The following is a 22,998-nucleotide window of genomic DNA, read 5'->3' as shown; positions in this document are numbered from 1 at the left end:
AAGCACTCAATGACTGCTTTGTTCACTAAGGGTCATTAACCATTGCGACTATGGCAGTGGGAGAAATCACATTACCTCCTGCTTCGTGTGGCTCCAGACTTCGTTTGTTTTACCAAAAACTGGCATAACACCTGTATACACAGTGAGAGCTAAGCAGTTACAATAAATATGTATGTAATGCCCTACAACATGGAGTAGAGACAATGAAACTTCAACATATTTATTTTTCAATTAGGCCACAATAATCAACTAAATAGTTCATTTTTGTGTGTAGAAAAGTTATATGAAAAGTCAACATAGTTACATTTTCTGCACTGGTTTGATTCCCAAGATGTCAAAACCTTTGGCCATAACAGCAGCTGTTGCTTCGCACAAAAGCATTCGCCACATGTTCACTTTCACTATTTTGCCTACACAAGAGACACAAAAAACAAAGTGAGATATGTTGCTATCCAGATAACTAGTCAGCAGAGCCAGCTTCCCACACTCTCTCTCTGGTCCCTTCACATTTCTGTGCAATAGCACTCCACAGTACTCTGCTACATAAATTCATCCCGAGGTGGAAGCCCAACTGCTTTGAAACAGTCAAACAGTCCAATCGCATTGATTTGAAAAATACCCTGCACAGCTTTGTGAGGCTGGGGTCAGACTGTCCAACCCCAGGCTTGCAAAGTAGTATGAAGGCTTCACTCAGCAGCATACTACAGCCACTGCTTTTGAGTCCCTCTGCCACCATACCACAGAGGGACCACATGGTCCAATGGCTTTTTAAAACTGCTCTGCTGAGGGACACACAGCCTCCCGCACCTCTGCAGAGCAATTTAACAAAGCCCCTACTCTGGCTCATGAAGAAGAAGAAGAAGAGTTTGGATTTGATATCCCGCTTTTTACTACCAGAAGGAGTCTCAAAGCGGCTAACATTCTCCTTTCCCTTCCTCCCCCACAACAAACACTCTGTGAGGTGAGTGGGGCTGAGAGACTTCAGAGAAGTGTGACTAGGCCAAGGTCACCCAGCAGCTGCATGTGGAGGAGCGAGGACGCGAACCCGGTTCCCCAGATTACGAATCTGCCGCTCCTAACCACTACACCAAACTGGCTCTCATGCAAGCTGAGTGCTTGATCCGCTGAGAAGCAGGCTTTCTTAAACCGACCCACTTCTCAGATGATCAACCCCTCCTTCCATTAATGTGAGCTACAGCGGGGGCTTTGTTAAACAGCTCCACTGAGGGGCACAGGCAGGTGGGTGCTGGAGGAGGTGGTTTGCCCAGCCTCAACAGGCAGAAACTGCACGCGGTGATGCTAACCACTCCCATGGCCAGCAACTGCCTTCTTCCTTCCTTCCAACATCATAATATATATTGCCCAGCCCTACTCCTCTCCGCCACTCCTGATCCCAGAGTGAAACTGCAACTGGCTGGCAACACTGCACAAGAAAGCTGCCTCCCTAGCGGAGGATGCTGCCACAGCCTCTCCACCCCTGGGCCACCCCCTCTTCCTCCCTCCTGGAGGGCAGCAGCAATCTCCCCTTTGTGGGGGGGGGGGGACCTGGTTGTGCCCCCTCAAAAAAAATGTGCCTGGGACCACCCACCCACCCATGCTACTGTGCTGCTCTATGAAGAAAATGGTACCACTGCCCCATGCCTGGGGAATTTCAATGATTGAATCATCTGACAGCTTAGTTCCAAAAAGGGAAGAGAGTAGATTCCCCTAAAATGTTTTATTCTACTGATAGAAAAACTCCCTGAATAACCTTTACTCCTACTTAAATTCAGGTTAAGCTGCCCCTCTGCCACAACATTTACATAAAGTAGATGTTTCTACCCTTTTAGTTTACAAATAACCTTGAAGATATATAACTGGGGGACCTCTGCTTACATCCATTACTCTCTCTGGCCCCCTGCAACCCTCTATACTTGTCCCTTCTCACCTTTACAATGAACTTAACTCACCAGTTTGTCTGTCTTTTTCCACACAGTAGCAGTTGTCATAGAATTCAGTAAATGTAGTAGCCAGTTCATAGAGGTAGTCACAAAGGGTGTGTAGTAAAAGATCATCTAAAATCTTTTGCAAAATCTCAGGGAACCTCAAAATGCATTTGCCTAGTTTCCATTCCTTCTCATGGTCCAATATTATCTCCGTTTGTGTAGCTGCCTTCTGCAGTCTCTCTTCTCCAATATTGGCCAGCCTTGCTATAGATCTGCCACAAAACAAGCCTCATATTAGATCCAATAGGAATGCAGCTGAGTCGATCTTCCAACATCAAAGTTTGAAATGCAGCAGGTTCAGGTTCTAATTGTCCAATACATGTATTTAAACCTCACAATTTCTTTACCTGATTCGCGTGAAGGCATAAAGCAAATAAGCAGCAGTATTTCCTCTGTCGTCAAGCATTTTGTCAAAAGAGAAGATATAATCATTTATTCTATTATGGGAAAGATCTGCATACTTAATGCAGCCAAAGGCAACTGAGGTCTGAGCTGCTTTCAGTTCTTCAGGAGTAAGAACCTGTGAGAGAAATAAAACATATATTGTGACAAGGCTGTACCACAAAACCAGGGGACAGAACTGGGGAAACCTAGACAGAACAGCAACTGAAGTGAACCCAAGGCAAACATATTCTGAACAGCTGAAATCATTTGGGCAGAAGCTTGATACATTCACAGAGTATGAGACCAGCCATGGAAGTGGTAGCAATTACACAGCCACTGGCAAGGTGACCAGTGCTTTGTAGAGCTTTGGGACAATTTTACTCTGAGCAAATGAAGCTGATGCCCTATGCAGAAGCCACACACAAGCTGATCTACTAACCTGTCATTTTATCCTCTGCTGCCATCTACTGGAATGCAAGTAAGATTTACTTTGTGGACCAGATAAAAAGTTCAAGCAACAGAGTTTGGGGGCGGGCGGGGCTTTTATTTTCATGTTTTAAATTCAATATTCTTAACAAGTGAAGCTTGAAAAAGTCCAAGGCAGATATAGAGAACTTGTGGCCCTTGTGATTAAGACTATAGTGCACTTTAATATTTCTAAACATTGGCCACAGCTCCTAAAGCTGATGGGAGCTGTAATTCAATCACATATTGAAGGTCACAGACTCCCCACCCCTGGGTCAAGAAGCTCATGTAGTCTACCTGATCCTGTGACTGGAAGATTCCCCAGGGAAACTCTCAAATAAGCATAGTGTAATAGCCAACCACTTTTTGTGCACTGGTTCTGACAAGCAGAGGTACACATGCTCCCCTACAAGTGGTTCCACTTTTACCTATTATGGCAATTGACCTATTCCCCCTGCCCCAAATTATATTTGGTGTTATGCAGCACAATTGTGAATGCTGCAAGTTAGACAAATAACATGGATTCATTACTTTAACCTATTTCCATGCGAAAAACCCAAAGCTAACCTAATTCAAAAAGAAATTATCAAGATCAGACTCCATCTTTCTTCTCTTTGGTTTTAAGTAACACCCCTGACACTGCTAAGTAAAATGTCATATCCATGTGAATGGAAAGTTCTGCGCGCGCGCACACACACACACACACACACACGTTTTGCTAGTCAGCTGCATTCTTTCAATTCTGTTATCATTTATCCTGTAATCCTAACAGGATCCAGACATCCACAGAAGACAGTGTCTGCAGTCAATACCACTGAAAACAAACCTTTCTGCTCATTTTTCCAGACTTACTTTTCATATATGTTTTCAAATATGCTTGGGTGAACATGCTTTTGGGGCTCTGTATAGTTAAGTACAGAATATATCACGTGTATTTGTAGGAATGAGAATGAGCACCAACTGTCTATGCTACCATATTTCACTTCCGAGAGATTTGAACAGCTTCCTCCTAACACTAAGTGAGGTCAACTCCCCAGACAAAGTCAGGGAAAAGTACTATTGACAACACAGCAAATTCACTGCCATCATATGATGAGGTTAGACAAACATGTGGACAGACTAACAGAGCAATCATAGCTGTAGAAAGCTGGCGTAACATGCCTACTCCAAACTTCCCCAGAAGAATTTCACTTACACTACACTTTTTGCTGACTAAATTGCACTGGGTTGCTAAGTCACAGGACCCAATTGAGTAATTACTGTATATTCTGGCGTATAAGACTACTTTTTAATCCAGGAAAATCTTCTCAAAAGTCGGGGGTCGTCTTATACGCTGGGTGGAGAATCTGCGGTCGAGTATATCTCAAACTCTATATTTTAACTGGAAAAGTTGGGGGTCGTCTTATACGCCCAGTCGTCTTATACGCCGGAAAATACGGTATCTTCTTGTTCTGCCCTACTTAGATTCTGCCAGATGAGCTCAGGTGAAGGACTTAAGCTGGCATAACTGGGAAAGGACAAGAGCTGCTGAACTCTTAACCCCAGCAGGTCTTGGGTTTGGATTGTGCTACAAGCCAGCAACACGCTCCCTTACAAGAACCAGATAGAAGAAGAATAAAGTCTACTTTCTTGACACTGGAAAAAGGAAGCCAATTGTTACCTTATCTCTATCCTTTTCCTTCAGTTTGTCCATTGAACGCTTAAGTCCCTCTTGAAGAAGGTCAATCAGCCGTACCGTATCTCCTGAACGGGTTTTAAATTTTTTTCTGGCAACAAAAGATGGAAATTGTGGCTTTTCTAAGTTGACAACTCATTTTCAAGTAGAAAGTTTTACTCCAAATGAAAACAGTCAAACGGTGAAATTACTGCTGGTCTTTTCACCAACATAGATACAGTATCCCAGACACACACCTTGTTGCATGTATGTTGGCCAAATAAAAACATTTCTAGGCCTTAGAAAGATACAATAAATATTTTGTTTCAGCTCAAGCACTCCACCACTGAACTACATAGATTTTAAATTTATGGCCACATTCATAACATTACAATTCAGCAGAATTATAATCCAACTAATAAAGGGATGCAGAATGTATCTAGGTAAGGAAAAAGAGAGAGGAAAGATCACCACAGCCCCAGGAAGGAGTGGGGACAATCAGTTATAAAAAGGGGAAGGCAGAAGTAGCAAGTGTTCCCAAAGCAAAACAGTACATTGCTGCCTGCTCTTGAGCACTACCTAACTTGTGATTGCTACCAAAACAGATAATAATATCCATAAAAAGTGCATCGTGTGTAATGGGCACAAATTTCCCATTTCCAGCACAGACACCAGAATCCTGACATGCACATCAAGAAAGAGATTGCACAGCTGTTCTTTCATTGTAATCATCAGGGACAAGGGAACAGATGTAAACCAATATATGATGTTGTAGCATAACAGTGAAGCTTCCGAATGTACAACAGAGAAGCATGTATATTTGCAATGGGCCACTAGGTTGCAGTGAGGATGCAGTGCCATACACCTAACGAGAAAGGTGCAAAATGAAGGTCACACTGGAATAGTAATGGCTATTCTCTAAATGTGAAGTGTGCCGACAAATAAGAAAAAACTCAACAAACTAATTTGGTAGATGATTTCAAGCTCAAAAGACAGAAAAAGAGTTAGGCCCAGAGAAGCACTCACAATGAAAGGTTTGGGAACCAGTAATGCAACAGATGAGTCCAGTTATTCAATAGAACAATACATCATCCTGTTAAGTCCTAAAGTAAAATTTCTGATTTCAGGTACACATTTGCTATGGCATGGACTTCATTTATCTACAAGCTATCTACATGTTGACTAGAAGTGAACAACCAATACAATGCATTACATTTTCCTACATGGTTGTTAGCATTGAGACCCACATTCACTGAAGGATTAATCTATTCTTAACATCGCATTTTTAAATAACTATAGCAATGCACAACAATCATAATCTACAAGAGCTGCAAGGGTTGCTGAAGTCTGTGCACGGAACCTAAAGAGGCACACTTTCTGCCATAACCACCATGTTCCTTGCACGAAAACACCCAGAAGACACTTTAGGTGGGAAATGCTCTGGAACAGTTTCTGAAGCAGCACAAGGAGCTGCAGCTGGAAGGTGGGAAGCCTGGGATTTCTAATGTGCAGCACATGGGGTGCTCTTACATAAACACAAGGATAGAAGATTTGAAGTACAAAGCTAATGCACATAAGGAGTTCCTTGGTGATCACACGACACATCTTCAACAGAAAAGAATCCTGAGCTTTCCAGCCTGTGAATAGCAACACAATCCAGTCTACTGTATACTGAAGAAATTATCTGCAAACTTACTTGTCTTCTCCCAACACCACTCCAAAAGCAGCATGAGTTACTCTGGTCACTTTGGGGTCATACCAGCCGATCATCTGACCCGCTGCAAATATGGTTTGTAAGTGCACAGCCTGCAAAGCAACACATCATTAAAACAACTAATGGTGACTCTGAAAGTACCGGTATGCTCCTGGTAAAGCACCAAAACTAACATAATCATAGAAATGCCAAACTGGAAGGAACACCCAGGGTCATCGATCCCAGCCCCCTGTAATGCAGAAACCATAACTAAAGACTCCCTGGCAGATGACATTCCAATCTCTACATGTGTTAACTTTGCTACATTAAATGTGCATTCTGTAGCCGACCTCCTTTGTAATGTTTTCTTTTGAAATATTTAAGATAGTATTGTAGTTACTGGTTAATTCTGTGACTCTGAATGCATACTTTGTATTTGACTTTCTTCAGTAATATTGTATTCTGGATTGTGTTGTTTTCAATGTTTTAATGTGCTGTAAACCACTTTTGAGTTTTTTTCTTTAAATATATAGATAAATACAGTGGTAACACCTTAAAAACCTCCAATGAAGGCATATGTACCACCTTGCAAGGTAGTCTATTCCACTCTCGAACAGCTGCTACTATCAGAAAGTTCTTCCTAATGTTTTATCAGGCTCTCTTGTAATTTGAATCCACTGGTTCAAGTGCTACTCTCTGGAGCAGTGGAAAACAAGCCTGCTCCATCTTCCATGTGACAGCTCTTCAGACATCTGAAGATAGCTACCATATAATCTCTTGGTCTTCGCTTCTTCAAGTTAAACATACCCAAACTCTTAACCATTCCTCTTAAGGCTTCTGCTAAACAGGTGGAAAGACCAATATAATTTGGTGGCTCTTTTAGCAAGCAACATGATTGCTTCTGCCCTTTACAGTACTGTGAATAAGGTGGCTTGATCTGTAGGCTTAACATATGGGGTGGATGTAATTTATTATGGTTCAGAATCCTGCTTTAAGGCAAAGGAGAAGCAACTAGAAAGAGAAGAATACACTAGTGTGTAGTTTTTGTGTCATGCCAACACTGAAAAAGCTAAAACCTGAAAAACAAAGGACTACAAAATAAAGGTCAGTGAAACTCACCTGTCCACTGTCTACCACATAAATTATATAATCAGCTTTTTCTTCAAACAGTCTCTGTTTCAATGCTGCCAAGTCTGAGGTGTCATATGTGAACCCACCATCAGATTTCACAATTGTCAAGGGAACGGAATACCCTGGAACAAATACAATCTTCCGACCATCATCCACTTGCACAAATCCTAAGGGTAGAAATAAATAAATAAATAAATAAATGAGAAATAAGGTTTGGAAAGCAAGGTATTTTTACACAGTAATGTACAAATAAAAACACAAATACAAAACCTTTCAATGAAGAACACTTAACAACCAACCTATTTTGTCCTGCTACAAAATGCCATGACAGCAGGTATACAGAGAGTTAGAACCTACAATTTATCCTGGGCTGTGCTTTTTTCCATACCTACATTTGCCAAGATAACACAAATGTGGGCACTGAGGACCACCTGCCAGTGAGAACTGGCAGGCGGGATGAATGTTTAAAAACATTCCTCACAGCTGGTTTCAGAGGCTCGTTAAAGCAAAAGAAAACAGTAAACACAGCCTGGAGGGTGGTGGTAGTGAGGAGGGCAAGTAGTAGACTTTAGGATCTCTCCTCCTGCCGAGAGGTTCTTTCCATAAGTGCCTTTGCTGCAGCATCTGCATGTATTTCGGTGCTCGAACATTATCTTTCCAAATGCACAGTGCCATCTTTTGAATAACATTTCGCTCCCACTTTGCAGCACTTCCATCTGGTCCCTGAGGCCTCTACTCCTCAGCTTTCATGTCAGCTGCAGAATGAAGGGCTTTTCTTCCTCCCTAGCTAGCATGGAAACTGGGGGAGAAGAAGCCAGTGTTGATTCCTGATCTGGTTAGGGATCCTGAGGCAGGGAGGCTTTAACCTTTTAGTGGCTTCTGAGGGCCTGCCTAATCTGGATAAGCCACCTGTAATTTGCATTGCTTCAATGGGTGTTTTTTCCTTAAAGCTAACGGCAGTTGCAGGGCCATTATCTGCTTTTGGACTACAGCAGAAAGCAAAGTGTTAAAGCCTCTCTGCCTCAGGATCCCATACCAGATCCAGAGCCCTGCCATTGGAGCAAATGAGAAGTTTTCTCCCAAGGCAAATTGTAGGGAAGAGAGAGTCTATGTGTGTGTGCATGCACAAGCAAGAATGGATTAATGGGATATGCTTGAATGGATGGGACTGTGTCACTGCCATGCGACCACCCTCCCGCCAGCACACTATCTCTAAAGGACTGTGGTTCTTGGGTGGTAGTGATAAGGATTCCCCACTTCTTCTATAGTAAAATACAAGCTTATCAAAGAGCTTTAGAAACCCATTGTACTATGGTGAAAAATAGTCTTGAGGAATTTAATTCCCCATTCTGCAAATAGTTGTGTTACCTCCTTCTTCAAACTCCTTCACGATATCATTCATCTTATCTTGATAGTAAGATTCTCCTCTCTCTATTATGGTAACGTCCAAGCAATCGTAGATTTTTTGGAACTCTGACCAAGAAAGAGTGAAATGAGGAATTTTGAGCCCTTTCATTCACTTCATATAATGCATCATCAACATCATAATAAAATTGAGGTACTGGCTTTAGACCAGGCTTGCTAGGTCATGTTTGTTCACTACTAATAAAATGCTGTTCTAAAGAATCATTCTGCACACATCTAAACTCCAACTGTACTTTTTGCATTGCCATTCAGCTACTTTAAAATTTGTTTTCCTTCACACCCATATATGTATGTGTGTGTGTGTGCACATACAGAAACACATGCACACACACAAAAGCACCTGAGGTCCTCACTCCATGCATCTAGTTTAGAAAAGATTTTGTCAAAATAAAGGTGCCACAAGACTATTTGTTGTGACTCCTGAAACTATCACCCTCAAATCCCAGTCTTTTTACAGGGCTTCAACAACAACACTAATAATAATCCTCATCATCCAAAGCTGCCAAAAGTGGTCCACTTGAAAAAGAGATGGATCCTTAAAAGATAGAGGTAGCATAATTCCTAGTCACCTTTCCGGGACACATCACATATAAGTTTCCAAGCTTTAATGAAATCTGGATTTTTGCTCTGTAATAGCACCACACATCGGTATGCGTGCTTCTTAAACTCCTCTTCTGTGTCAAATCTTCTCTTAGATTCCTAGGTTAAGAAGAATACACAGACACCATGAAACAAAATCCTCTACAGTATACTAAAACAAATCAAACAAAAGCACAGGTAATAAATAGTAAAGAGAAAAACTTTTAATGGTTGAAACAGATCAAACAGGAAATATTGAGTCGCCTAATGCTTGTCATTAATATCCCAGGGGAACATCCAACAACAACAACAGTCTGAACTTCTTCATGTATTAGCACATATAAAATGTTGTGCAGCATCTGGAGAGGATTCTCCAAGTTTCCAATGAGAACTAACTGAAGAATTAGTCATCACTGAAGAGCCCTGCATCTCAGCAACTCTGATTTTATAAATTTTCAAGAGAAATTGATAAGCAAGAATTGTGCTCAGTGCTGCCTACAATTTGATCAAGAGCACAATTTGATCCAATATTGTTGCCCTCTTACCCCTCTCTAGAAGTAGGTGATGAACAGTATCAAATCCATGTGGATTTGTGCATGCAGATCCTGGATTGAGCTTTTTAAGCCATCAGAAATGAGTATACAGTATCTGTTTGTGTTTATTTTAACTTTTTTTCAAAAAGGTGACTCAGCAATTAGTCCAATCTTACATAAACTGCCTTTGTTTCAATAAGGAGGGTTACGATGCATGGAAGTTTCAAAGGATTAAAACATTTGCAATATTAGTTGACATCAAACTGGTCACCCAGTGGAACTACTTTTTCCTCTTCTCTTTGCTGCAGTCTCTACAATCTGCTCTGGATGGCTGGGGGACCTTCCAGAGCAGACCTGGGAGGGCACAGAAGCTGCAGGGGGTGGGGGGATAGGAGAGGAAGGAGGTAGTGCTGTTACTTCAGCTTGTACAACTTTTGATTTCACCCACTGTGTGTTGCTAAACTTATTCCCATGATAAAGTCACTCCCTCATCCTAAGTCTCTGCACTGACTCACTTTAATCATTATGAAAGTCTTACAGCAAAATACATTTTTTGTAGATGTTTACAAGATGGCCACGCATAGATTGCAACCACAGTTCATGCAGACTTCCTACAAATTCCTCCATGGAAATGGCTGCCGTTTAATTTTTTATTTTGTAAAGTGCTCTAAACCATGGGTAGACAAACTAAGGCCTGGGGGCCGGATGCGGCCCAATCGCCTTCTCAATCCGGCCCATGGATGGTCCAGGAATCAGCGTGTTTTTACATGAGTAGAATGTGTCCTTTTATTTAAAATGCATCTCTGGGTTATTTGTGGGGCATGCCTGGTGTTTTTATATGAATGTGTGCTTTTATTTAAAATGCATCTCTGGGTTATTTGTGGGGCATAGGAATTTGTTCACTCCCCCCAAAAAATATATAGTCTGGCCCCCCACAAGGTCTGAGGGACAGTTGAAAAAATTTGCTGACCCCTGCTCTAAACCTTCCCTCAACCTTCACCAAGAGTACTTCCTTCTGGTCTTATCAAGAGCAAAACCCTCAGGTAAGGATGTATACATTTTCAAGTGCTATGTGGCAGCATCTAGTATCCTCTAATCCAGGGGTGGTTAATTTGTGGTTCTCCAGAGGTTGTTGCGCTGCAGCTCTCACCAGCCCCTTCAGCAGCATGGCCAGGGGTAGGGCAACATCTGGAGGGCCACAAGTTAGCTAACCCAGCTCTGAGCAATGTTAAGCAGCAGCAGCAACAGGAGGGGTAACCATATATCTGAAATAAAACATACCTTATAAAAAGCTTGGAGATCTCCAATGGGAGGAGAAATAGTCAGATAATCTGGGAATTTATCTTGCAGATGAGCAATAAGCATGCCAAACTGGGTACCCCAATCTCCTAAATGGTTTAATCTAGACAGTAAAGATCACAAAAGAAGTGAAACTGTAAGCAGAACTGAAATATCTTCTGAATAGAGCTGTGGATAAGATACAAGGCTTGTTCTGAAGTGCTCCTGTGAAGGAAATGGACTGCAAAAAAATAAATAAAAATCCTGTATGTGGTTCATTTGGGGATTATGGGCATTATTTATTGCCCAATTCATACACTGTCCTTTCCAGAAAACAAGTTGGAAGGTGATTTAATTTTCTAAATTAATTAGGCAAATTTGTTGCAGTAAAGTTATATCTACTACAGGATAGAGACAGTTGTTTTCCTTTGAAGCTTTTAGATGTTTGTGGATTGAAATGCAGAAGAAAGGTGACTCCAGGCTATAATTAGGAAGCAACTTGCATTGACATTCAAATCAAGTTAGATTTCAATGTCGTGTACCATGGTGTATGTCAAATGTCAAGGACTGTAGGTAAAGGGCAAGTTGGATGCATTTAAGCCAAAGTTGGGGAACGGGGGGGGGGGAGTGCAGATCTTTATCTGGCCCCACCCCACAGGCCAAATTTGACAGGTGGGTAGGACAACCCGTCAAAATCCCTTGTGCAGGGCTCCCAGATGCCTTGCAGCTACACCACAAGGGGTGTGGCCAGCCCTGCTTGGCACACTGGGAGGCTCTGAGAAAAGTGTTTCTGAAAGAGTTCTAGAATGAAAAGTAAGGTTAATTAAAGGATGGTGGATGTGTGCAGGGTTCAAAACACAGGGTTCTGCAGGGATTTTCAAAAAGGAATAGCACTTCCATGGCACATAGCAACACTGCTGTATGGGCAATTACTGAGAATCCACATTGACAAGAGAAATGAAAGCGTGCGTCCATATACATTTTGAGCATTTGTGCAATTCTACCATGAGTGGACTTACCTAAGTACATCAAACCCCACAAACTCAAAGAGGCGGCACATGCTCTCCCCAATTATAGTTGATCTCAGGTGACCTACATGCATCTCTTTTGCAATATTAGGGGAGGAGAAGTCAATCACCACCTTTATGTAGAACAAGAAATGAAAAATATGCACATTATAAACAGTGTAAAGTATTTTTTCAAAGAAGCATCATTTATGTATCTGCAATTAAGAAATGCACATAAACACTGGCTGTTGTACACATTCACTAGTTATTGTGGGAAGCATGAACAGAGAATTGTGCATATTATGCATTCGTTAAACATACAGGTAATCTCCAAGTGATGTTGAATGACTTCCTGCACAGAGTACTGCATATGCACAGGGCCTAAGTGAGCCAAATAGTGAATATTTTGTTCACGCTGTTCAGTTATGGACACCTTCAGATACTATCCACACAGGCAAAGCAATATATAAAATCCTGTTTACGCTGCTCATTTGTTCAAGTTCTACATGGCAGCTGGCGCTTACACACACTGTGCACTCAACTGACCTGGCTCACACGTAACACTAAGCCAAACCATGGCTTAGCATGAGTGGGGAAATATGCAGGCTTCTGGAGGGAAGATTACAACTGCTTCACTCTTCCTTTAATTCTGCTGCTCTCATGCTATCTGGGCCCTATCCAAACCCAGGCTTGTGACTTGTCATGCTCCAGACAAACCATGAGCTGTAACCAAAGTTTGTTCTTGGTTTGCAAGTCATGACTTATTTGAGAGGCAAAAAACACAAATCTTGGCTTGGATGTAATGATATGTCAAACCATAGCTTAGCACTGGGTAGCACAGCAACACCATCAGGAGAGAAGCATAGTGGCTGCAATTCTTTCTCCCGGAGCCTGCATGTGCACGCTTAGCATTATCTGCAAACTGGGCCACTGACCCTTTCACAAAGTGTCAAAGGTGTTGAACGAACAAAAAACTAAAAGTTGATTCACAGAGCTTGTCCAAGAAATATTTAAAAAAAATGAAGGGAGACAATTCAACTAAATATTAGGACTAAACAATGGGACTTTCAGCCTCTCCTGTAGCAGGTGTGCAGGGGAGAACATTCAATGAGAATCCTTAGCACTCTACAGAATACAACTCCAAATGTCCTGCTTTACATTTGTTAAACATTAGAACACCAAAGATGCCTATTCACATAAAACACTTCAATGCTAACAAGACGGGGGGGGGGGCAGGTAAGGAATGGCTGTGAACAGCCACCTCAGACCTTAGGAGAAACTTCTCTGAGGGCTGCCAGAAGAAGGGCACAGAACATGTCATGTGGGGCTCTGGAACCCTGCTCTTGAGTGTTTGCAGACTGAGTGCACATTAAACAATTGAAATAGTTTATATCTGAAAATGCACACTTTATCTTGAACATTAAGCAGCAGTACTTAAGAAAAGACCTAGTTAAACATTTACTGTCATACCTTCTTCCTTTCACCAAGAGCAGGCAACTGAACTCCATTCACCAGCATACTGCTTAGTTGTTTAGATACAAAATCCTTTTTCAAGTGCACATTAATGAAACCTTCAGAAAAGCATAAAAAATGATTTCTGAAACTATATAAATATTAAGGCCTTGATTTCTTTTGCACAGAGCACGTATTTTGCTAAAAACACAGTATTGCAGAATTACCCATAACAGGGAAACTCATTTGCAGTGACAGGAAAAAAATCAATTTGATAATGATACAAGGACAAAGTGTCATTGGTTTTAATCAATAAATAACAGAAGTCAATTGTCCAGACGACACATGTTGTCCTGTAAGCAGCCTTGGTCAGCAATTTGCTAGGAGGATCACTTTCACTGAGGGGCACTGGGTTTCAATAAAATTTCTCCTTTATTTTGCAAGCACTCAAATAATATATATGATTCAGTAGAATAATAATATTTATATAGGGAAGATTATTTTAATTTCTCTCCAAAACTTCTTCATTTAAATTGCTGCTAAACTCTCTGAAAGAGCCACATTCATTTTTAACTGCATAGCTATAGAAAATGCTTCCCAACTGTCACAAATACCAAGCTGAAACTCACAGAGAATTATCACATGGTGCAACCTTCCTAAGAAATGCCCAACTGAGTACAGTCATACCTCGGCTCCCGAACACCTTGGGAATTGAACGTTCCGGCTCCCAAACAATTGAAAACTGTAAGTGAGTGTTTGGGTTTTCAAAGGTTCTTTTGGAAGCCGGACATCTGACGGGGCTTCCGCAGCTTCCGATTGGCTGTGGGAGCTTCCTGCAGCCAATCAGAGGCTACACTTTGGTTTTCAAACATTTCGGAAGTCGAACAGACTTCAGGAGCAGATTCTGTTCGACTTCCAAGGTATGATTGTACTCCTCTGCCTTAAAAGCTGTCTGCCTATGGAAGCCAGAATGTCACAGGGGTAAACGTCAGAATTCCTGGTAGGGTGAATAGGCATCAAGCTTAGGGGGAATATTCCCTATCCTCCTATAGTTCATCTCTAAAGGACTCAGAATAATACTTCATAACATTAGATTTAGATGTCCCAGAAAAATAAAAACAGAATAACTGTACCAGGACCGGCGATTTCAATCTTTGCGATGCATTCATTGTCAGGAATGTTTCTGGCAATCTTATCAGCTATATCTCTTGGGCTCACTTTTTGCTCCTTGGTCTTGAGCAGTATCTGAAAGACACAGCAAGGGGTCTCAGCACAATCCCTAACTGAGGAGAACACAGAGAACATGAAGCATAGCTCTACAGGCTCATATCATTTCAGCAGCTGTGAAGAAAATGGAATTCCCTTTTCACAGGAATCTGTCAAGAAAGCAGCCTGTCTGGAAAATCTCACTGGGTAAATATAGCAGAGGCAATCACAAACTGAAGAAATACCCTAGGACCCTACTGTTATTCAAGCATATGTGTGGTCCTTTGTTCCCATTTCCTGTCAAGAGGAAATGGGAGCAGCAGACAGTTGCCAATTTCACATCTAACACATGTAAGCCACAGCAATTCAAATGATTCTTCTGAGTGTGCATCTCTTGAGATGCATAACTCATTACAGATGACTTTTATACTGGCCTTTCCAAACCCGGTGTTCTATAGATTTTGGCTGGGCTGATGGGAGTTGCATTCCAAAACATCCTAGATGGCACCAGACTGCAAAAGCTGTTCTACACATTCAAAAGGGAGTAACCCACTCATCTTTATGAAAAGAATCAGTATTGGAGAAGGACAACAGCCAGATAGTATCCCATGGCAAAATGTAGGTTATTCTAGGTTTCCTTTCTAGTAAGTAGTCTTTCTATGGCAAGTACTCTCTCTCCGATGTATTGCTTGGCTTCAGAAAGCAATCCTCAAAAAATGACAGGAGCGTACGTGCCAGGCGACAGTCTCTCCATGTGCCCTGCCAATGTGGAAAGCTGTCACAAATGTGTTTTGTCTTTGTACATGCTCATTAGCATATTGTGCTTGCACTCTCAGCTGAAGGGGCTAGACGGCTATTAGTGTTAGAGATATATTGCTTTCTCCTTTGCTTTCCCTCCCTCCCGCCTGCATACACACACAGCTCTCTCCCTTCACCATTTAGAATTCTGCTTCCAAATGTTTGCTGTTTGTGTTGAGTGTTCTGAAAAATGTGGCATGGTACATCAAGAAACTGCTCTTTCATGTGGAGCAGGAGCTAAAAATAAAAGCAGGAGTTTCCAAATGGCTGGTGTCCAGAATGATTGATACAGAGCAAAAATTTCATTGCTTCACCTGGGATGAAAAATATTTTTGATGGCTGAAAAGTGTGTGGAGGTGTGTGCATGGGTGTGTGTGAGATTTTTTTTTAAGGGAACAGATACTATTTCAAAACAAATTTAGTGTCTGGGAAATGGCAGGGGGGTATGTTTACTGAAATCAATTTCAATGAAAGTAACAATCAGCCAAGCGAACACCTGGCACTTGCAAAACTGTACAAAGTAAGCAGCGACATGTCTTGGGTGTTAACGCTGGCAGAGAGAGAGAGAGCTCAAAAAGTATATCAGGGTGGAGACATTCCATAAAGCAGCTCCATGCCAATCTCTGGAGGGGCTGTCAAAAGTTGTGGGGAGGGAGGGGAGGCCTTATGATATCAAGGAATACAAACAATACAGACATTGAGAAACCTGCACCAGACAAGAGTCCTAACAGTGACTTAATTGGGGTAAAGCAGCGGTCAAAAATATTTTTAAAAGGCACTGCAAGCTTGTGTGGGGCTGGCTGACACCCAAATGCATACGCTAATGAGTTCTATGAAGAAGACAACACACATTTGTGGAGCTGTTTCTCCAAAAGAAGTTCATGCCGAGAGGCTGCCGGCTGGCACGTAATACAGTGGTACCTCGGGTTAAGTACTTAATTCGTTCCGGAGGTCCGTTCTTAACCTGAAGCGTACTTAACCTGAAGCACCACTTTAGCTAATGGGACCTCCTGCTGCCACTGCGCCGCCAGAGCACGATTTCTGTTCTTAAGCGGAGTTCTTAACCTGAAGCGTACTTAACCTGAAGTGTACTTAACCCGAGGTACCACTGTAGTATTGTTTGGAAGGAGATCTCTGCCAGGCCAATTTGCTTAGTAACTTTACCATCCTTCAAGGGATGTGACAAGAAGTCCAACTTTCACTGCAAACTAACATTGATTTTTAAATCAAAGGGGGAAACTATACTGGTAAGGATTTTAGTGTTGTTGTTTTTAAGATAGCTGTTCTGTAGTTCAGGATTTAGCTTACTGTTATTTTATTTGTTTATATGGAAATACAGATCTTGACATTCTAGCATGTACATTATTCAAGACAGTTTACAAAAATTAAAATCACTGCTTCATATTAATACAAATGAAGAAGATTCTAGAAAGTCTTAAGCCAAAATTAAACCATTTTTTAAAAAAAAAATGTATTTCCCCCCCCCAAGCCAAAATGGGGAGGGGAACAAGTTAGTATGGCCAGCAGCAACATCTGGAGGGCCCCAAATTCACCACCCCTGCTTCAGAGGTAGAATTATATTGGCGTTTCCATAATTGATATGTAATCCTCCCAGGGTAGAGCCAACGCTGCAGCTCTGCTTGAATAATGGAGCTTCCTGTCACGTTCCCTCCAGCCTGTTCTCAAGATCAGCTCCCAAAGATTGGGGGACCCTCTGGAGCAGATTTTTGGGGTACATGGATGAATGGAAATCCTGTTGCACCAGCAGAACCCCATTGGTGCAGCACTGAAAACCCATAGTTTTTATGATGTTTCAGGTTTGCATGTGACTAGATCCTCTTCATTTTAAATGCTTTAAGACTTGTCTACTGTGTAAATGTGGCAATGTAAACAACAGAATAGTGCAGGAAGATTCCTCAATCACAGGGTAGATTTCTGTGAGAAATGGGGAGGCTGATATAGAGTGGATGGTTTTCCCTGTTCCACTCAAACTACAACATTATCACAAAGCTGAGCAATGTATATTTTCAGCTGGGTGGTTTTGTGCTGTTTGGATACAGCACTAGAGAACAATGACAAATTCTCACATTATGAATTACCTGGGTTATGCTCATAGCACTGTTACACTGATAGTCACCAAACTTGGACTGCTGACTTGGTGTCACCAACAGTGGAGGATTTTCTAGATCTGGATATGCAGCTTTAATAGCCACTCCAAAAATGTCTTGAAGGCAGCTATTGATGTTAATCATGCCTTTTGATGGCTTGCTTCTACTCCTTTCTTCCTGAAGGCTCTAAATGAAAACACAAATCTAATTATCCATCAGATGAGGAGCCCATTGGAACAGTGCATCTCAATTCAAGGACCCTAAACATAGCTCATGATTAAAATGAAATGTGTGTGTAAACACAAACACACATGAATCCTAATCAGCTTTCTACAGAAACACAACTTCTTCCAGCTGGTGGGCAAAGGAAAGCTTTGCACTGCTTACAAAATGTATCAGACTTCAGGTGAACCAAGATTAACAAAACCTAATGGCTGTGTCAGGTTCCATCTATTTTTACCTGGAATAAAGGGAGGCATGCTCTTTATGTGCTCAGAGTACAATGATAAAATAGCTGTACACACAGAAATGATTTGTAAATAAAATACCCTGCTAAAGATAATGAAGATTGTCAGTTTCATATGCCTGCTGTGTGAGAAAGCAGCAGGCAGAAGGTTTTCATGTTCAATAAATATTATTGCGAACAGTCATTTGTTTACAAGTAGACTTGCTGGTGGTGTAAAGAAAACCTGCCACTTTAAAAAACAGGTTGCAACTCTCTTTTTCACTGAGCAGAATTGCCAGATTTGGGGAGGGGAGAATGTTCCTTGACTACCCCCAGCCAGATGTATGCAAAAGTATTTGGTAGGACTGCCTTGTTAAATGAAGCAGCAATTTTCTTGCATCCTCTCAAAGCACCAAAAGTACAGCCCTAACTGACAGCACCAGACTCTACCATGATGAAGTGCAGCCTCTCACTCTAAGAATCAAAAATTGTAGAGTTGGAAGGGATCCTGAGGATCTGCAATGCAGGAATATGCAGCTGTCCCATATGGAGACTAAAGCTGCAACCTTGGTATGATCAGCATCATGTTCTAGCCAACTGAGCTATCCAGGCATTCTTGTTCCTTGGATGTATGCTGGGGGAAACAGCTGGTGTAGATGCACCCCAGGTCAACAGAAAAAGAATACTAACAATTAGGGCTGGGCGATATATTGTTCAAAACTGGTTTGAAGTCCATATTGTGGAAGACATCTGAAGGCAGCCCTGTTTAGGGAGGCTTTTAATGTTTAATGGATTATTGCATTTTAATGTTCTGTTGGAAGCCGCCCATAGTAGCTGGGGGAAACCCAGCCAGATGGGTGGGGTAAAATAAATAATAATAATAATTATTATTATTATTATTATTAGTTTCATAATTTTTGACCTTGCAATGTGTGTGTGTGTGTGTGTGTGTGTGTGTGTGTGTTATGGGAAAATCACAATGCGAGGAAAACTGGGAAGCCAGCTAATGCCTCTACATAGCTTCATCCTTATTTCAGACATTGTGATATATATTGATATATATCACAGGCTTCCTCAAACTCGGCTCTCCAGATGTTTTGAGACTACAATTCCCATCATCCCTGACTACTGGCCCTGCTAGCTAGGGATCATGAGAGTTGTAGGCCAAAAATATCTGGAGGGCCGAGTTTGAGGAAGCCTGATATATCACAATGTTTAGCTAATGATATATTGCAATGTTTAAAACCATGTTATCACCCAGTCCTAGACAACATAATCAAACAGAGAAATGCATTTCTGTTTAATTACCTATTTTAGGTTCTTCATAACATTTTTTAAAAGAACTTCTTAATTTCAAAGGAAGAATAATTTCAACCTTACGGGGGGAATCTCTCCCGTGTTAATCACATTTTCTCATTCTCTTCACAATGACAAATGATAAATTTTGAGAACCACAACAGTCATGACCATTCATTTACTTTTTGCACACTTCACACTATTCAGAAAGGGAACATACCTTTTGTAGAACATTTAAGCGATATTTAAGTTTTGCATTCTCTTCCCGCAACCCTTCCAAATTTGGGGAAACTCCCAAACATCCATAGTTTTTCAGACGATCAACTTCTGCAGTCAGAAACTTGATTTCCTTTTCCTAGGATGCAAAGTAGAACCTGTAGTATATAACCTGCTCTGTCTTACCCTATGGTAATATATGATAGGTACTGCATCAAAATTTAATCTTTAGTGTTTATTATCCATAATTAAACTAACTACACTGTTAAAAATTAGTAGCAACAAATTCACCAACCAATCCCAAAGGAAAGAGTGGTGGAGCATAATGACATTAACTTTTCATTAAAAATCTGATATTATAGGACTTTATCTAGCAACATGTACAGTAGATAAACATTGCTGATTGTGATATTCATCTAATAACCCTATCATCTAAGATTTCCATTAAATGTAGGCTTGTTCTGTGTAGTGCAAGCAGAACTGATCGAAGGGAGCAAAGATAATCCATTATGAGTTGCACCACCACCTGAGTGAGTGATGAGAACTTATTGTTATGTATCAGTATAATTTTATTCAAAAGGTCCTACCATGCTTCCTTTTTAATGGGGAAAACTAAGAAACCAGAACTGAATGCAAAGTACCCCGACATCAGAGACAGTTTGCCTGCTTTGGCTGATTACTGAGTATGTTTACCTTCACCCCTTATCAAATTTGGATACAAATCAAAGGCAGCATCAAAAATATTTTGTCTATCATCCTAGGAATACATACTGCCTGAGAAATGAAAGTGCCACAGGAAACTACGTTGTGGAAGAAACAGAAGCCATCGGTCCCTTTCTCTCAACAAACCTGCACTGTTGTTTCCTTTTGCAGCCTAGACCTTCTAGGACCTCCCAATATATTGTATGTTTATAAATACTTTATTATATAAAGTTTATCCTGAGTGTTGAAGTAATGAAAACCAGAAAGAATAGCTTCCACTACTAAAAATATTCTCAAGTGTAGCTCCCAAAATGTTGCAGATTATCTACTCTTTCAGTTTGCCTCTCTCAAACACCTGGCTAAATTATTTTAGAAGCACAAACAAAACAACATGCCCTGCATTTCAAAAAAAGAACAAGTCTCCAAATGGCTTACCCCATCATGTTCCCCAGCTCAAAAACTAGTTCATGAACCATTTCATTAAATTGCTAACCACACCTAAACTTGTGACTGAAGAGTGTCTCATGTGGCAAAATTATAGTTATTAGAAATTTATTATGAAATAAAATTACTATTAGCAGATTCAGATTTATTTATTTAGCTACCTAAAAGTTAGGCTACTAATGAGCAGCACCCTACTGTAAATAAAATTTTCTCAGAGAAATGTCCACATATGCTAGAAATTAAATGTAACGATGTGCCTGTTTAGCAATTTCATATGTACCAATTACTATCAGAGGGAAAGAAGAGAAGAGGTGATGAGACTGCACAGTTGGTGCAATAGTAGTAAGTCTTCTTCCAAAAAAAGATCTGAGGGGAAATTCTGAAACATTGTCTAACATTATGACAACTCTACTCATTTATAGTGAGGAAGGGGTGTCCAAACAGAAACGGATAAAGACAGATACTTGGAAAATGCAAAGAAACTGGTTCTGAATTCCCCCCCCCCCAACCCTTCAAGGAAAAGTTCAGAACATGGTGGGGCAAAAACTTTAGTTGCTTTGGAATATGGTATAAAAAGCACAGAAGTGATTTTTAAAAATCCGTTCACCTTCTGCCAAGAGATGTTGTGTGCATCCTGTTTATAAAGAGAATTGTTATGTGTGTTAGAAAGCTTACTTTCCAGAAATTTTCTACCAGTACATTTACAAATTTACGTCTCCATTCAAGCGTGCCCAAGGCAGCTGCCTACAAAATAGCAATGGATATACAGTATTCCGGTTTTTTGAGATTCAGTTTGGTTTAGCAGTTGTTACCTCCAATTATACTGCATTGTTGTGCGAAAATACAAATGATTGATCGGTGGGAGAGGGCTGGGGAATTTTCTTCTTGTTAAAAAAAGAAGGGGGCGGGGCAGGGGCCCTTAGGAAACCTAGCTTTGCCAATTCCAACACAGGTGAACTTCCCACGGCTTCCCAACGTATCGCCCATGAGAGCTAATATGCACCCGAGACCTCTCTCTCTCTCTCTCTCTCTCTGCAGGGGCCCTGCCCACTTCAGAGGTTGACCAGAGAGAAGCGTGCAGGGGGCGGGGGGCAACTGAGCTGGCGAAAAGGGCAGGCAGGCTGCCCTAGTTGTAATCATTTCTGCTCGCGTCAAGGTTTCACCCAACGACCCTGCTCCCTAAGGAACCAGGAGGAGGGCGATTTTACTCGGAAAGCGAGAACGCTTCACACGCCTCGCTGAGAGACCCGCTCGCACTGAGGACTGAACTGACGTAAGAGACTCGAAAGGGAAAGAAGCGCCGCGCTGGCGGCAGAATGAGCAACGCCTCCCGCCGCCCGGCCTCCTCCGAGCAGCCACGCGCTACCGCCGGCCCCTCCTTTGCCTCTGGCGCCCCGAGCCCCCCGCTCCTCTTCGCCTTCCAGCCGCACCCCGTAAAAGAAAGGGACGCACGCGCCTCTGACCTGCCGCTGAAGCCGCTCCGCGCATTGAGCCACCTGCACCTCCATCCTCGCGGGTCAGACAAAAGGAAAACCAGGACCGGAAGCGGAACTCCTGTGCTCTATGGTGAGTTCCAGGCAAGAGCGGCAGCGGGAGAAAAAGCTGTATTGCCTCCGTGCTGGTGCTGGAAGAGTACGTGCTCTTGCGCCCCCTCTACCGGTCCCTTTGCGCGCTCCGCCTTATCAAGGCAAAGGTTTCTTTTTGTCCAGCCCCCCTGAGCGAAATCCGCAGAAAAGCCAGAGCGAGGAGAAAACGGCAAACTTCCCACCCACAACGGACCAAATTAACAAATAATTTTTGTTTTTAATTCAGGGGATCGTTCCTCCTCGCTAGCCAAAAGAATAATTAAAAAGAGGGCCATCCCGTGCGCATCTAGTCTCTTGAATTGTGAGTGTGCATTGCAGCGAGCCTCAGCGATGCCAGCGGAGCGGGAGAAGACGCCGACCCCGAGGTTGTGCCGGACGGATAAACACAGCGGCACTTGCAGGGGAACTGATTCGCACTATAATGATTCTCACTTTAAACAGATAGCACGGCAAGCGTGCTATATTGTTGGCTCAGATTAGTGTCTAAATGAAGAACCCGTGTGGTGTAATGGTTATAGTGTGTTGGGACCTGGAATACGAGGATTTAAACTCTCAGCCCCCGTTTTTCTTAATGGTCACTAGTTCCTTTTCAAATTCGAGGTCATAACTCT

General features: G+C 41.8%; 1 protein-coding gene across 1 annotated transcript; it reads right to left on the bottom strand.

Annotated features, from left to right (window-relative positions):
- Positions 1-213: 213 nt before the first annotated feature.
- On the bottom strand, positions 214-22,376 carry RARS1 (arginyl-tRNA synthetase 1). The gene is made up of 15 exons (XM_033139843.1): positions 22,265-22,376; positions 19,660-19,794; positions 17,690-17,884; positions 14,720-14,831; positions 13,605-13,705; positions 12,147-12,268; positions 11,131-11,251; positions 9,307-9,436; positions 8,681-8,785; positions 7,301-7,479; positions 6,185-6,294; positions 4,495-4,600; positions 2,333-2,505; positions 1,950-2,197; positions 214-410 (listed from the first exon to the last, which is right to left on the bottom strand). Exons 1-15 carry the CDS (start codon positions 22,307-22,309, stop codon positions 301-303), a joined length of 1,992 nt encoding a protein of 663 aa, XP_032995734.1. The 5' UTR covers positions 22,310-22,376; the 3' UTR covers positions 214-300.
- Positions 22,377-22,998: the final 622 nt, after the last annotated feature.

This window comes from Lacerta agilis, chromosome 2, assembly GCF_009819535.1.
Source record: "Lacerta agilis isolate rLacAgi1 chromosome 2, rLacAgi1.pri, whole genome shotgun sequence".
NCBI classification, from domain to species: Eukaryota; Metazoa; Chordata; class Lepidosauria; order Squamata; family Lacertidae; genus Lacerta; species Lacerta agilis.
The sequence above is the reverse complement of the archived record's forward strand: the minus strand, read 5'-3'. Positions and strand labels throughout refer to the sequence as shown.